The sequence below is a fragment of the Erithacus rubecula genome, assembly GCF_903797595.1.
Source record: "Erithacus rubecula genome assembly, chromosome: 10".
Taxonomy (NCBI): Eukaryota; Metazoa; Chordata; class Aves; order Passeriformes; family Muscicapidae; genus Erithacus; species Erithacus rubecula.
The window spans coordinates 20152042-20166017 of NC_136662.1; the positions used below are offsets into that span (position 1 = coordinate 20152042).

General features: G+C 40.2%; 1 protein-coding gene across 1 annotated transcript in view; it reads right to left on the reverse strand.

Moving 5' to 3' along the window:
• Window positions 1-5165: 5165 nt before the first annotated feature.
• SPATA6 (spermatogenesis associated 6) overlaps window positions 5166-13976 on the reverse strand; it is a 35060-nt gene continuing 26249 nt past the window's right edge. Inside the window, exons 11-13 of the mRNA XM_079314582.1 lie at window positions 12707-12806; window positions 9100-9167; window positions 5166-5422 (exon numbers count right to left, since the gene is read on the reverse strand). Coding sequence (XP_079170708.1) covers window positions 5242-5422; window positions 9100-9167; window positions 12707-12806 — 349 coding nt within the window. The 3' untranslated portion in view covers window positions 5166-5241. The remainder of the gene's footprint in view (window positions 5423-9099; window positions 9168-12706; window positions 12807-13976) is intronic.

The following is a 13976-nucleotide window of genomic DNA, read 5'->3' on the forward strand; positions in this document are numbered from 1 at the left end:
ACAGAACAGAATTTTTGTGCTGTCTCCTCAGGATCAGTAAATCCTTATGAACCAGGAGGGATGTTGTTTTGCAGCAGCAAACTCCTTTCCCTGAGGAGGTGAGAAGGTGGCTCAGATCCCACTGCCCAGGCTGCAGGGAGTTCTCTGCTGGGCCAGAGGCAATCACCCAGAACTGAAGGGAAATGCACACAAAGAAAAAGCACAATCTCCACATAGATCAAGCAAAGAGAAAGATTACAGTTCCTTAATGCTGCCATCCAGACAAATTATCACCACACTTGAGAGAATTTCTCACAAAGATAAAATGGGAACAAACCCCATGGCTTTGGCAAGCCAACAGTGATAAAAGGAGCTACAGCCACATCTTTGAAGGGCTTTGGTTGATGGTGATTTGAATTCCATGGGGAAAGCAACAGAAGCCAACAGTAATCATGGAGGCTTGTGCTTAATAGCTGCTGTGCAATGGAAACTGGAATATTGGGGGTTTCCATCACTTCCCACAACGCTGCTGCATTTGTTGGAACTGAAGGGAACTGGGCAAAGACCAATTTTCTGCTGCTCCCAGAGACATCACCTGAGGCAGACACCCCTTCCATCAGGGAGGCAGCTCATCAAGACCAGCCCTAGAAGGGTCCTCTCTCAGCTTCAAGTGTTCTCACTGGAACCAAGAGGCTCAATTTCACTGATTTGAAAGTTTCCTCAAATTCCTTGAATACTAAACAAATCTCATGAGAAATTCTCAGCATCCTGATAATGATCACTCCATGACCACTGAAGTAATTAACACCACGGCCTTTCCTATGACCCAGAGATTCCACATTACCAGATTTATACAGCAAGAGACTGCTGCTAAAAGGCTGAGAATATTTTGCATAGTTCAGTGTTTCAGAAAACATTTCAAGCTTAAAAATTGGGAAGAGCAGAATTATGTACCAAATGATTCCTTGCACATGGAGTGGGAAGGCAGAGATTTCTTCCAGCTTTCTCTGACAAAACCATGGCACACCACACAAAATTTTCCACTGTCATGTTGCACCCTTTGTTCCTGGGGAGACGATGAGGATAAATGCTGTGAGAGATGTTAACAGTTCTGGTTGGTACACAGAGCAAACAGCACGAAGATACCAGGATGAAAAAAATAATTTATATTAAAAATAAGGTAAAAAAGATATCATAAGAGCAATCAGTGTGAGGATATGAACCTGGATCATGCAGGAGACAGAAGCTGAGCAAGATACCAACTGCAAAGATTAGCTCCTAAGAGCACATGCAGTAAAGCAGCTTATTATCTTTTCTAGCCCTCTCTGATCAAGATAGAAATCTATTAAATCTGATTAAGATTTGTTTAATAATTGTCTGATTAAAACATAATAAACCTGGGAAAATTAAAATAAAGCCTTTTTAGTAACCTGGAGATGAGATGGGACTTTTCAGCCAGGCTTCCATAAAATAATTTCTTTAACATTCACCTCAGGATCCCAAAGCACTTCACAGTCATTTAATTAAGCTTCAACAGAGCACAAACTCCCCATTTTACAGCTGAGGTAACAATGAGAAGGACTTTGGAAAAGACTATTTAAGACTGAGCTGAGCTAAATGTTCTGTTATTTTGCCCCGAAAATAGATTCCCAACATCTCCAGGTAGATTTCTTTCTCCCCTGACAATTTTGGCAGCCTCTGAAGTAATAGTAAAATTCAAACATGTGATGAACAATCTAAAGAACAGCCCTCATCACTTTCCAAGCTGCTCAGCTTTAGAGCATAAACACTGTTCCCCATTTATCTTACAAAGCTGCTCCTACCTGTTCCCATTACTCCAGCCATCCCTATGCTTCTTATCCTCAGTGGAGCAATTCAAGCTTCTCTTCCTCTAAGTCAAAAACTTAGATAAGGCAAATCATTAAAGAGTTTGACATTTTTGCCTTTAATTTACATCAGGTCAATGACTGAGTGATTTCCAAAGCAGCTACTCCTCAGCCAAGGATTTGCATCTCTTCTGAACACAGGCAGGCAGTTTGTCTAAAGCCAGCCCAAGATCCTAAACTGTACCAAGTTATTCATAGGAGAGGTGGAAGGAGCAAGTAGGAAGCAGAGTCTGACTCACTAAAATGAAAGTGATTAAAATATTGCACTGATTGCATCCTGCAAGCATCACTGGATGCTGAACAGCTTTTGGTGAGAAGACTCGTGGGTTATAATTTGGGGAGGGCAAGAGAGAGACACAGACTCTGCAGAAAAGCACCAATTCTCTCCTCATCTGGCCCATTATTGCCAGATTTGAGTAGGCAGCTCTCCTTCAGGAGCTAAAACGTCGGGGGTGGAATTATGCCATCCCACTGTCACTAGAACTTTGTGGATGGCAAAAGATAAGGAATGAGCACAGAAAATGCTATTTAAAGCTTCACTCGGGAACCTAGAAATTTGCATTAGATAGAAGGGATTTAAATTGTGTTAGAAGGCAAGGTGCACTAAACAATTGCAGTTTGCTGCTGTGTTGGTTCAGTGCCTGAACCTCCACTTCTCCCAGGCTGCTGAGAGCTGTGCTCAGAGCTGTGTGTGCTGGCAGGGCCACCTGAGCAAACAGCCAAGGGGAAAAGGGAAAATGCTTCTGAAAACAAAGAGCCTGGAAGATTTTAGGGACTGATCAGAGTAATCTGGGTCTGAAGTCATGTTCCAGAGGAAAGTTTTCCATTTACCAAACTGGATTTCCAGCAGAGTGCTGTGATGAGAGCACTCTTTGCTGTATCACGGTGTGAGCTGTGGAATGACTCTGACCCAGGAGAGGAACATCTCCTGCAGCAGCTGATTCAGAGAGACATTGAACACACATCTCTCTCCCAGCTGGAGCAGGGCCAAAGATACTCAGAGTCTGTCTGCTCCATTTGATGTTATGCTGCAGAAGAAGGCTACACTGAGAATATTCATACTGATCAAAATTCAATAATGACATTTTTTTCTCCCATCCATTTGGCTGCAAAGTTTTCATTTTTGATGAGAACTGAAGGTTGCCATCTTACCATATACTTCCTTTTTTAAGCTAGGGGAATCAGATATCTTCCAGCCATTCCTTGGACCACCTTGTTTTTTTGTAGTGGCCCCCAACCTTTCTCATCCCCTTGTGTCCTCAGTTCATCTTGTGTGTTCTTCATCAAACATACAGGAAAAACCCACAACAATCCCTCAGCATTCATAACTTCTCACACACTGAAGAAAAAGGGATTGAAATCTGCTGGATTGCTGGGGAGGGAAAAATCAAAAAGGTTTTCTATGTCACAGGGCCAGATCAGGCCAAAGGGGAGCAGGCAATCTTCAGAAGACTCTTTTACTCAGGTGTGACACTGGGGAGGGAATGCACAGAGAATATTGAATGAAAACTGCAGGATACCAGGAGACACTGAATCTTACAGCTCAAACACATACAGGAAACTGCAAAAACCTTCATGTTTCAACAGATTAATTTTACACCAAAAGCTTGGAAAATATTTCTCAGAATCTGCCCCACCTATTCAGCATCTACTATCTACTTCAATACTGCTGCTCCTCTGAGCAGAAAGAAAACTCACTGGAGAGGCCAGTGAACACCAGGTCCTGGCAGCAGAATCCTCCATGGCCTCCATGCCTTCAGGGACACAGCTTGGGCAAGTTTTACTTTTCCCTTCTGCAAAAAAAGTGTCCTGTGACCTCCCAGAGTGACTGGGCACTTCTCCATAGCATGAGATGATGCCACTAATGCTCTGTGAAAGCACTAATGTGCTAAATGGCAGCAGGGACAGGAAGTTATCACTGTTAATCCACTTCAACTGGCCCAACAGTTACAACAAAAAAAAATGTCTGTATGTGAGACACTTCCTCTGAGACTGCCCTTGTCTGAAACAGCAGCACACAGCCCCTCCACGTGCTCTCCCACCAGTGGAATTGCTCACCAACTGCTTTCTCAAATCAATTATGTTGTCTCAGCACTAAAGGAGGCAAGGCAGAATAGACCAACTTTTTGTTTATGTAGGCATGCTGGCAGGTTCCAGTCATATGTTGTGCCATCTGTACTGCTAGCTTTATCCTCTATCTAATCACAACAGGTAAAATGGCATCGGTGGAGCTGCCTCTGTTTGCTCAGAGAGGGAGGCAGCCAGAGCAGGCATTTGTTCTTTCTGCATTCTGGGGGGAAGCAGGAGATGGACACTCTTGCCCTTTTAAAACATTCAGCTTTTCAATGGATGGGCAATTTGCCCTGGTCTGCTAATGTGGGATCTGCTCAGTGCAAGGCTGAAAAGGTTCCATCCCTGGGGAAAGCATCGAACTGCTGATGAACATTTGGTGGCCTTTAGCAAAAACCAAGTGATTGCTGCCAACAGGATCCCAGCAGACCCGGAAGGACAGGCTCCAAATTAGGTGGGATTGTGATGCAGGAATTTCAGAAGGCCTGTACAGAACACAAGGAGCTTGCTGACTAGCTCTGGTCTTTCCCTCTGCACAGTCCTTTCTTATTCATATTTTTAAAATGACAAGAGTATTGGCAAATGTCATGGCTGCATTTAGGAGAACATGGAAGCTTTCAAATGCAAAAGCTGTGTGAAGATGACCTTTCATCTCACACAAAGGCTGCTGGGCTGGGTGGTTTTATTTTAAAATCCCACAGTATTAGAACACCTGTGGCTAAAGGTGCTCAAAACCATTTCAAATATATCCCTATGGGTCTTGTAGTACCAGAATTTGTACTGTTCTTCAAAATAAACAATTCAAAGGCAATTGTCTAGAAAACAATTCTCTTAGTCCTAGGTGTGTCACTTTTAGACCAACATTCAGATTCACCTTCCCCTTTAGATCCCCCCTCTGACCACTAGGACATATTGCTCCTTCACCCAATTATGTTTAAGGTGATAAATAGATTTTGATATTGAATAAGAACTGGCTGCAGCTGAAACCCCTGAGTTGATGTCAGACAGGAATGTCCAGCAGACCTATTCGTCTTCAAATGACTCTGTTCAGAGTCTCAAAGGAGCAACACCATCTTGCTTAACTGTGGGGGGGATTTTTTGTTAGGGATTATTTGTTTCTTTTTGAGGGGTGAATGTTAATTATTTCCTTTTTTTCAGCCCAGGCCAAATCCCCATTTCTCCAAAACCCTGCCTAACCATAAAGACACCTGAAAAAATAGAGTACAAATATTGTTATATAAAAATAGTTTTAGTTACAAATACTAAATACTGTTACAAATACTGTGCATTTTCAGGTGAGCTGCCTTCAGGAATGTGTTTTGTGCTCGGAAACAGCACCAGCAGTTTTTTGGTACATGCTTCTATATATTTTTGCAAAAGTCTCCTCCAAGACTGCTCTGTGAGGCTTCTCTTTGTACACAGCTGCAGGACTAGACCAACATTCACCATTATCCAAGTGAACAGGAGCATTCTGCTGCACTTGAGGACTGTCAGAGGAAAGAAGATAAGAAACAATGATCAAATCAAGGTATGGGAGAGGAATCAGCAGCACAAAACCAGCAGAAATACCAATGTCGAGCTGCTTAGCACAGATTACGTTCCAAAAACCCAAATAAAAACTGCACTGCAGCTACTTTTAAGAAATGGGAACTCCCCTCACCATGTCATTCATTCACACAAATCCTCCCCCACTTATCTGAGTACACTTTGTAATGCCCCCCAAATAGAATTAATTTTCAGAGGACCTGCAGTAATTTTGCTGTATTTTTGCAGGCTGTGTGACTAGGCAAGAGCAACACAGTAGGATTTTTGTGTCCTTTGAAGGTGAAATTGTAACCACAAGCAGCTATTTCAATATGAAGACAATCTATCAGGGGGATATTAAATTACTGTGGCTGCAGCTGTAAAGTGCTCTATCAGAAGCATCTTGGATTAAGTTTTCTACCAAATACATTCTGATATAGTGGCAATCCAGAGTTCCTTCCCCACCCCATCTTCTGTGTCACTGTTTTAATACTAAACACAAATACAGGCTCATCTTTCAGTAGCTTTGAGAAATTATTCCCTAGATCTGTGAAGTGAAATTTATACTCTGCAAATCATTACAAAACACTGACAAGTCTGCATAGTTTATATCTAAACATCATGACTATCTGCTTCCTCTTGATACTTTCAAAACAAAGGTTTGTGTCATATAATTAAATGAGCAATTTCCCTGTAATAAAGCACAAAACAAGAAGCTCAAAAATCATCAGAAAAAAATTACAACTGAGATGACATTTTTCACATCTGCTCAGAGATTTAGGCAGTTAAGACACTTAAAAATTAGGACTGAGTTATCTCCAGCTTTTGCAAATGTTCTCTGTCTGGGAAATGAAACTGGAAATGTGAAGTCTAAGGTGACCATCTTCACTCAGGAAATCGATTACATTTCACAGGGAAGCTTTATAACTTCTTGTATACATGTCATTTATTAATGATAGTGTCTTCTGCAATCAAACCAGTACTTAAAACTTTATCCTCAAGTAAGTATCAGCCAACATGTGACAAAATTGAAAGAAACCTTATGCCAAACCCATGAATACATGTATCCAGCTGCACCAAAATACAAGATTTTAATTTGAAGAACAAGGGGAAGGGGAAAGACAAAGAAGATGCAGGATCAGTTTTCTAAATTCACATTTCTAAGATTCTGCTGTCCCATGGAAAAGAAAAAAAGAAGGAACAGCTTTTGCTTTTAAACCTCTTACATTCAAATATTAGGGTGATGCCAACCTACACCAAATAAAACAGGACCTTTTGTGTGGCTCCAGTATTAAAATAGAGGAATGCCACGTTCACACTTACTCAAAAAGGCTCCATCATTTAAGGTCAGTCAATGGCACAGAGCAAATTTAAACCTGTTTATCATCTCAAATTAACTGCTTCACAGTTTGGACACAAAGAAACCAACCTACCAACCAAAATCAATACAGAAGTTAGACAGGCCTGTGTCAAATGTAGACAAGTCAGTTCCCTGGAGACTCATCAACAACTGCAGTTTCACCTCCTCCTTCCTGCAGTTTGTGGTACCTCACTTCTGGTGGAGAATTCTCTGGCCAACAAGCAGGCACAGCACTTGTAACTATACAACAAACAGCTCTGACACTTTTCCTTTGAATCCTGTTCCAGCAGCAGCCTTGTGATAGCCTATTCTTCAAAAAGCTGACTTTACCTAGAGACACTCAAAATCCAACACTTCAATTGCAGTAAAGACTCAATAACCAACAGTAACTTCTGCAAGTTCCTTATTCTGATACTGAGAGACTTATAAAAAGGCTTAATTTTCCCTTTGCTTTTTGGAGGGGTATGTGTTTTCATGTATTTCCATTAGCCAGCCCTTGTGCATGAGATACCTGAACAAAGCTACAGCCAAGTTAGGGAAGATTCCCTCTCCTGTCTCAACTGGAAACCAGCTGACAACCAAGCTAAGCAATCTGGGAATTACACTCACAAATCATATTAACAGCAGGATTTCTGCACGCAACTCCCTGCTCTGAAATACCTGTCATATGCTTTTGTTCCCTCATACATCTCCTTTAAGAGTCCCAGAAGTTCTTTTCTGAGTGAATCATATACTAAATATTTCACAAAACACAGACCTTTTCCTTACTCCCAGCGGTTTTCAATCATCCATCTACTTTACTGCCAGCATTTGGTCGACAGTGCCCTGTCCTTCCATGAACTCTCTGTCCCTGTATCCTGTTTATGAGCTCTGGGGCAAACACTCAGCAATCTCACTGTCCTTGGGGCCTTCATGTCTCACCCCCAGTGCTGCTGGCCTCTCAACCCAAGGAGCACAACCTGAGTGCCACACTTTATATCCCATCACTTCAGGATTCTGGAGTATTAGGGTTTGTTTTCCACTTTTTTCATGGTTTGCAGTTTCAGCATAAATCTCAAAGTCCAAAGTCCCAAAGCTGCCTCAAAACAAAAACTTGCACTTTCTCTCTTACAAACACATCCTACACAATTTAATTGCCCCAGCTGTCAGGACAAGGGAGCAGAAAGGCTACATAGGATGCAGGAGTGAGCACAGGTACAGGAAACACAACTGCAGCAGCAGCCTCACAACCATATGGAAACTGGGAGAAATCCCTTGCATGGAGATTACAAATCACAGGGATTTTTTAAAGAAGCCAGCAAATCATAAATGAACTTTTTGAAGCTTATACATTCCAAGTAGAATATGTTATGGTACCCATATTAAAATAGCCTCCTTTCAGTGGTGATTTGGGGTGCCTTTGTTAGAAAACGGTGTGTGACATTTAATTATCAAAACAAAGTCTTTTCTAATGGCAACACCTCTCAAACATAGCATCACAGTTCTAGGACTTCTCCCTTAATATAAAGAAAACCAGAAAAGCCATAGGAGCCCAAAAAAGATCTACAATATTTAGTATCTTTCCTCCAATAGGCACCCAAAACATTGTATAAAATACTGACTGTATACACATAGAAACACCAACACTGGCAACTTCTATTACAGAAGTCCTCAAAATCAATCTAAGTGATATCTTAAAAGCAAATTTTTCAAATTAAACCCTGGTCAGGTATGACAGGAATACACAGAGTAATTAATGTACATAAACCAGATTTTTAAGATCTCAGGTTTCCAAGACAGCTTCTGAAATACAGCATGCTGAATCATTAAAACTATACCATACAAATTTGCTGCAATTTTTGGAAAATGCTTTTCCAAATATCTGTTCTGGAAAAAAAAATCCATAAAACTCAGCCTCAAACCGTATTACTAAATAAATTTATTTTTGCACTTCTATAGTTTTATGAAAAAAACTAACCAAGTGATTATTTTAAGTGACATTTGCTCCCTGGTTGACAAATTCCAAAAACTTCTGTCCAAGAATAATTTTTACAGCCAAGTCCAGTTCCAAACCCCAGGTTTTATGAAGACTATACTAACATAGTGCCAAACAACATCAAAGGCATCATTATATTTAACTGTATTTTGCTTTTAGGTGAGAAAGCTTAGTATGAGTAACACCTCCTGAAACCTTTTCCCTGTACAATATAAGACAAAGCTCAAAATGAGAAATTTTTAGGTAAATGCAAAGGGAAATATAGAGTATGACTGTTTTGTCTTGGTCAGAGAAAAACTCCTTACCTGCTCCGTAGCTCATTCATGGTTAAGGGCACATTATCTGAAGGTTCTCTTGTCTGAGGCAAATCATCCTAAAAAAACCCCCAGAAATCAAATTCTCATTACTTTGGTTTCTGATTACAATGATCTCATTTCAAAAATACTTTCTTTCCATTTAGAGGACTATTAAAGTGCTTACATTTCTTGGGGGAGAAAGGGATAAAGTGTAATGAGCCAAATGCCATTTATGAACATTTTTAATTAAGTTCAGTACAATTCAGCTAATAATTTTCAGGTAATAAACTGGAAAGAATTTCTAGACAGTGTAGATCTAGAGAAGTATGCAGACAGCAGAAGCTCCAATAAACCCCAATAAACACATTGGCAAATTGCTACGAAACCTACTGCTTACTGTTTTTGTGTTTCTTGCAGAAAAGGGGAAAAAGAACCTAAAACTTATTATGTTATCCATTTCATGTGCTTTACAAGGCAGAAGCATTCCACACGTGTCAATTCTTCAATTTCATATCCAAGGTTGAGTACATGCTAACTGAACTTTAAAAGAAATCTGATATATTTAATGACCCTTCAGTCAGGTATTCTCAGTTGCTAGAATGCAGTTTTACTTTCCAAATGCTATCCAGACATTAATGAACCCAATTCCTCTTAAGTAACAAAGAAACAAAACACTGTGTTTTGTGTGGAGGGAGCCAGTTGCTCACTTGAGATGGGATGTAGAAATTCCAGCACACACAATCACATTCACTACCATGAAGAGCAAAGATCCTACTTAAGGGGTGATATTAAGTGATGCTTTCAGCACAAGTCAATTGCTGTAAGGATTAGTAAACAAAGTCATCTTTCATGCTATAGGAGAAATAACTGGAAAAAAAGACTGCAGTAAAAATAATCACACTTGCTGGTAACACAGAACCGGGGAAAAGACAATAAATATAGTGGTAGATGGCAATAAGATGCCGAGCAAGCTGAACAGCAGCATATGGATGAGGAAAAACCTGAGAGAATTTATTGTGGTGGAATACAAGGCAATAAGTGTGTTTGTAAACAGGATAGCTCTGTTCCTTCAGCAGTCACAGACTACAAAGCACTGAGGAGGAAATGGGGTACAGTGGTAAATAAAACTGCAGTATTTGCCAGAGGCAAGTTATGTTCTGGAAAGCAAAAAAAGATGGAAACATTACAATACTGTCAGAATGTCACAGCAGAAAGGTACAGTGGACACCCCAAGGAATCTGCAGAGAGCTCCAGTCACACTATTTTTGCAGAGCACTATGAAAATGAAATTTTGGAAGACACAGCTGTATGCTTCTGGGAATGGTTATTTAGCATTAGGCTCTTTGGAATGAAACAGAGAAAGAGGTTCTTTTTAACCTTTCAAAGTTTGAAGAGCATCTAGACTGGAGCCAGAATCAGCTCACCATATTGCCAATACACTAGCTCTACTACTCCCTCACTTTCAAGATGTCACATTTAGCACAGCCATCAGCTGAGCAACACCACAGCCTCGATTTTGGGCCATGTGGGGAAGCACAACCAACCCCAGTGCATTTTGCAGAACTCATTGCAAGGAGAACTGATATTTTTTTCTGTTTTTAATCAGGTCAGCTGCTGTTAGCACAGCTTTCATGAGCTCTACACAACTGTTCAACACCACAAGACTTCTCTGTAGCATCCTTCCCTACCTTCTGCTCAGTGAAAGAAAACAGAGTGACAAAAATGGTCCTTTGCCAGCACTGGTTTGATGAGGTTGGTAATTAAAGAACCAATACCCTAATAGCTGGATGTTTTAGAGCAGAAACACAAGGTTTTCCAGCAGAAGAGGACAAAGTACCATCTCTGCTGATTAATCCCTGTGAAGATTCAGCAAGTGTTTGATTTTGGAAGTGACAAGGTGCACCAAGAGAAAGCCAACAGAAAGTACCACAATTGAAGAATTCCACCACAATGTTTGCAGTCTTTTTGACAGTATGGAGAGACCATGTAACCAATATCCAACTCCTTATCATAAAGTCATGGTCTGCTGTTCTAGGAAAGCAGTCAAGAACCACTGGAGATAGTTCAGGGTGTGCAAGCATTCATTAAATGCAGGTGCTGGACTGTCAGGAAATCAAAATTTTTATTTTAAGTTCATTGAAACATCAGGTCAGCATTTGACATGATTTGTACCTATGCTGAGGGGCTGAAACACAGAAAAATGTCATGGGCATTTTCTATTTGAGAGACAGCAGCTCACAAAATCATAACATTCACATAAAAACTCAGGGAGGTACAGCATGAACTAGAACAAAGAGTCTTAGTATGGATGAGACAAGGTTTTTCTGAGTCAAAAACAAAACCCACAACAACTATGCTGAAAATGAACATTGAACAGAAATGAGAAAATAATCAGATTAAGTGAAAATGAGGTGAGACAATGAACTGCCAATGTGGCTAAATCTGGGGACATAAATAAATAAATGCATACATAGATAAATAAATAAGGACTTCAGAGTGAAGACAGATGTTCTCAATCCATCTTGCAGCAGTGGATCAAGACAACAAAGCTCACTTCTGCCATGGATTCCTGTAGCCAGTGGAGTCCCCCCATCCCAGCAGAGCTGGACCTGCCCTTGCTGTAGGCAGTGTGAGGGGGGGCTCACATCAGGGCTCCCACACTTTCCATCCCACTTCCCAGTGATACAGGGAACCACTGCTGAGGGGAAAGGTGGGCAGCTGGAGACAGCAGCAACTTAAAATTGCACCAACATTCAAAACAAGATTTCTGTCAACATTTCATTTTCTAAGAGAGGAACTTAGCAAAAAAAGATGCCTTTCTCCACTTTGGGAAACTTATGTCTCTTCTAACCCACCAATAACATTTCTGAGTTAGACTGCCAGAGCTCCTCATCATCTTATATCATAATCATCATTATGATCATTGTATCCTAATCTTTCATCCTTAGAACCTTTTTATCCTACCTTTCTTTTGCCTCACCTCACACTCAAGATTCTAAATTCTCTGCAGATGAACAATCTTCTTTTTCAGCTGGTACAATGCTCTGGCATTTTTTTTTGAGAAACTGTGTTTCTCAAAATCACAATAGCAAAAATCTTTGTCTGTCTAAAACCACACCTCAAAATTTCATCAAGGGTAGAATATTCTGTTCCCAGGTGTAATCTCATTAGACAAAGAGCTCTGTTCATTGAAAGCTAGGTAATTAAGGGAAAAAAAGCACACATCTGAAGAATAATATTAGCTCTAGAAACAGCTGGACACATGCAGCTGCTGATGTGCAGCTGCACAACATGATAAGCCTTGATGTTCTACACATCTGTAACATTTTTTTCTTAAATTGGGAGTTCAGAGTCAGAACATAAAAACCCCCATACCCCAATATAATTGTTCCAAATAAGCCATGAGAGGGTTGCCTCTACCACTTACCCATAAACACGAAAGATAAGGAGGCTTCTGAAATCAGTGTGAAACAGTTGAGCTCACACACCAAATCCATATTTCTGCAATCAAGGCTGTCCCAAAGGACAACAGCATAATAAATCTGAGACTGTAGGCACAGTTCTGTTTTTCAGCCAGTTTTGGGAAAAGAAGGATTTAGTTTGCAGTCAAACTTACAAATATTAGGCGCTGTCTAGCACTGTGTGTCCTTAAAATATTTTTCACTCTTTTATGGATCTCATCTCCATTTGCTGGTGAAAGCCAACCAGTGCTAAATCTGCAAGAGAAAGAAGAAAAACAAAGTGAAGAAATATTTTCTTGTTGAAAAACCCATTGATTCAAATTTCTTTTTCCTTTTAATTATGAAGCATGCATTACTTCCTTCTGTTTGGAACACACACAATGTTTCGATTTGATTGTTTTTCTCCTCTGGGGTACAAGAAAAGAAACATTTCAAAGCAGTGCATAAACAGTATGCAGCCACAACACCAACAGGAGATGAAAAACATAGAAAATGTTGATGATTTTGTAACTTGAGTAATATTTCTGTAATGTTTGTGTGGTCCCTACAGAATAAAAAAGTGATCCTATTCCCAGTGATCAGGTTTCATTTGCCTCTCTTTAAAGGAAGTATTGCACACATGAAGTTCTTTTCACTGGAATAAATCAAAAGGAATGTAACCCCAATGCAAGCAAATTGGAAAACACATGGGAATCAAAAACTTGCAACTGTAGTCTTTATTTCACAAGAGGAACTTCATTTTAAGTTTGGTTTTTTAATATTAAAAACTAGGTAGCTTGCTTGGTATGAGTAATTTAAAACAAATAGCTACTTTGGATTTTACCTTGTTATGTTTTGGATTTTTTTTTCCACTTTACTAAAAAAAAATCCTTTATCCTTCTTAGTAAGTTCAAAAGATGGCAGAAATTTCCTATCAATGGTTAGTCTCTTATGGGAGTCTACTAGGATTTTAAGAATACAATTGTTTACATGTCAAACGTGTTATTACATTAAAAATGAACAGAAGGAAAGAATAATTGGAGGAAAGTTATGAAACGCTTATTTACACAAGCTCATCACACTGGAAAGAAACTAAGAACCAAATGAAGATTTGTGCATCTTAATTTCAATGTTGCCTAAGCTCTGAGAGCTTGACTTTGCACCAAGAAAATCCCAGCTCATGATGTGGCACCATGCTAATGTGAGCAGGGGTCAATGGGCGAGCTGAGAGCTGCCAACAGCTGCACGGAGCTGCATTCCCTGCCTGCATCAGCAGCACCAGCAACAGCCACAGCCTTTGGTGCCTTCCCAAATTTGAGGCACTGCAGGAACAGCAGGACTCTGAACCCTGAGATTCCACAGATTGCTCTGTACAGGACTGGGAGTGCCAGTTCTGCCCTCCTCCAAGTTATCACATTCCCTGCATTATCCAGTCTATCACTCTCG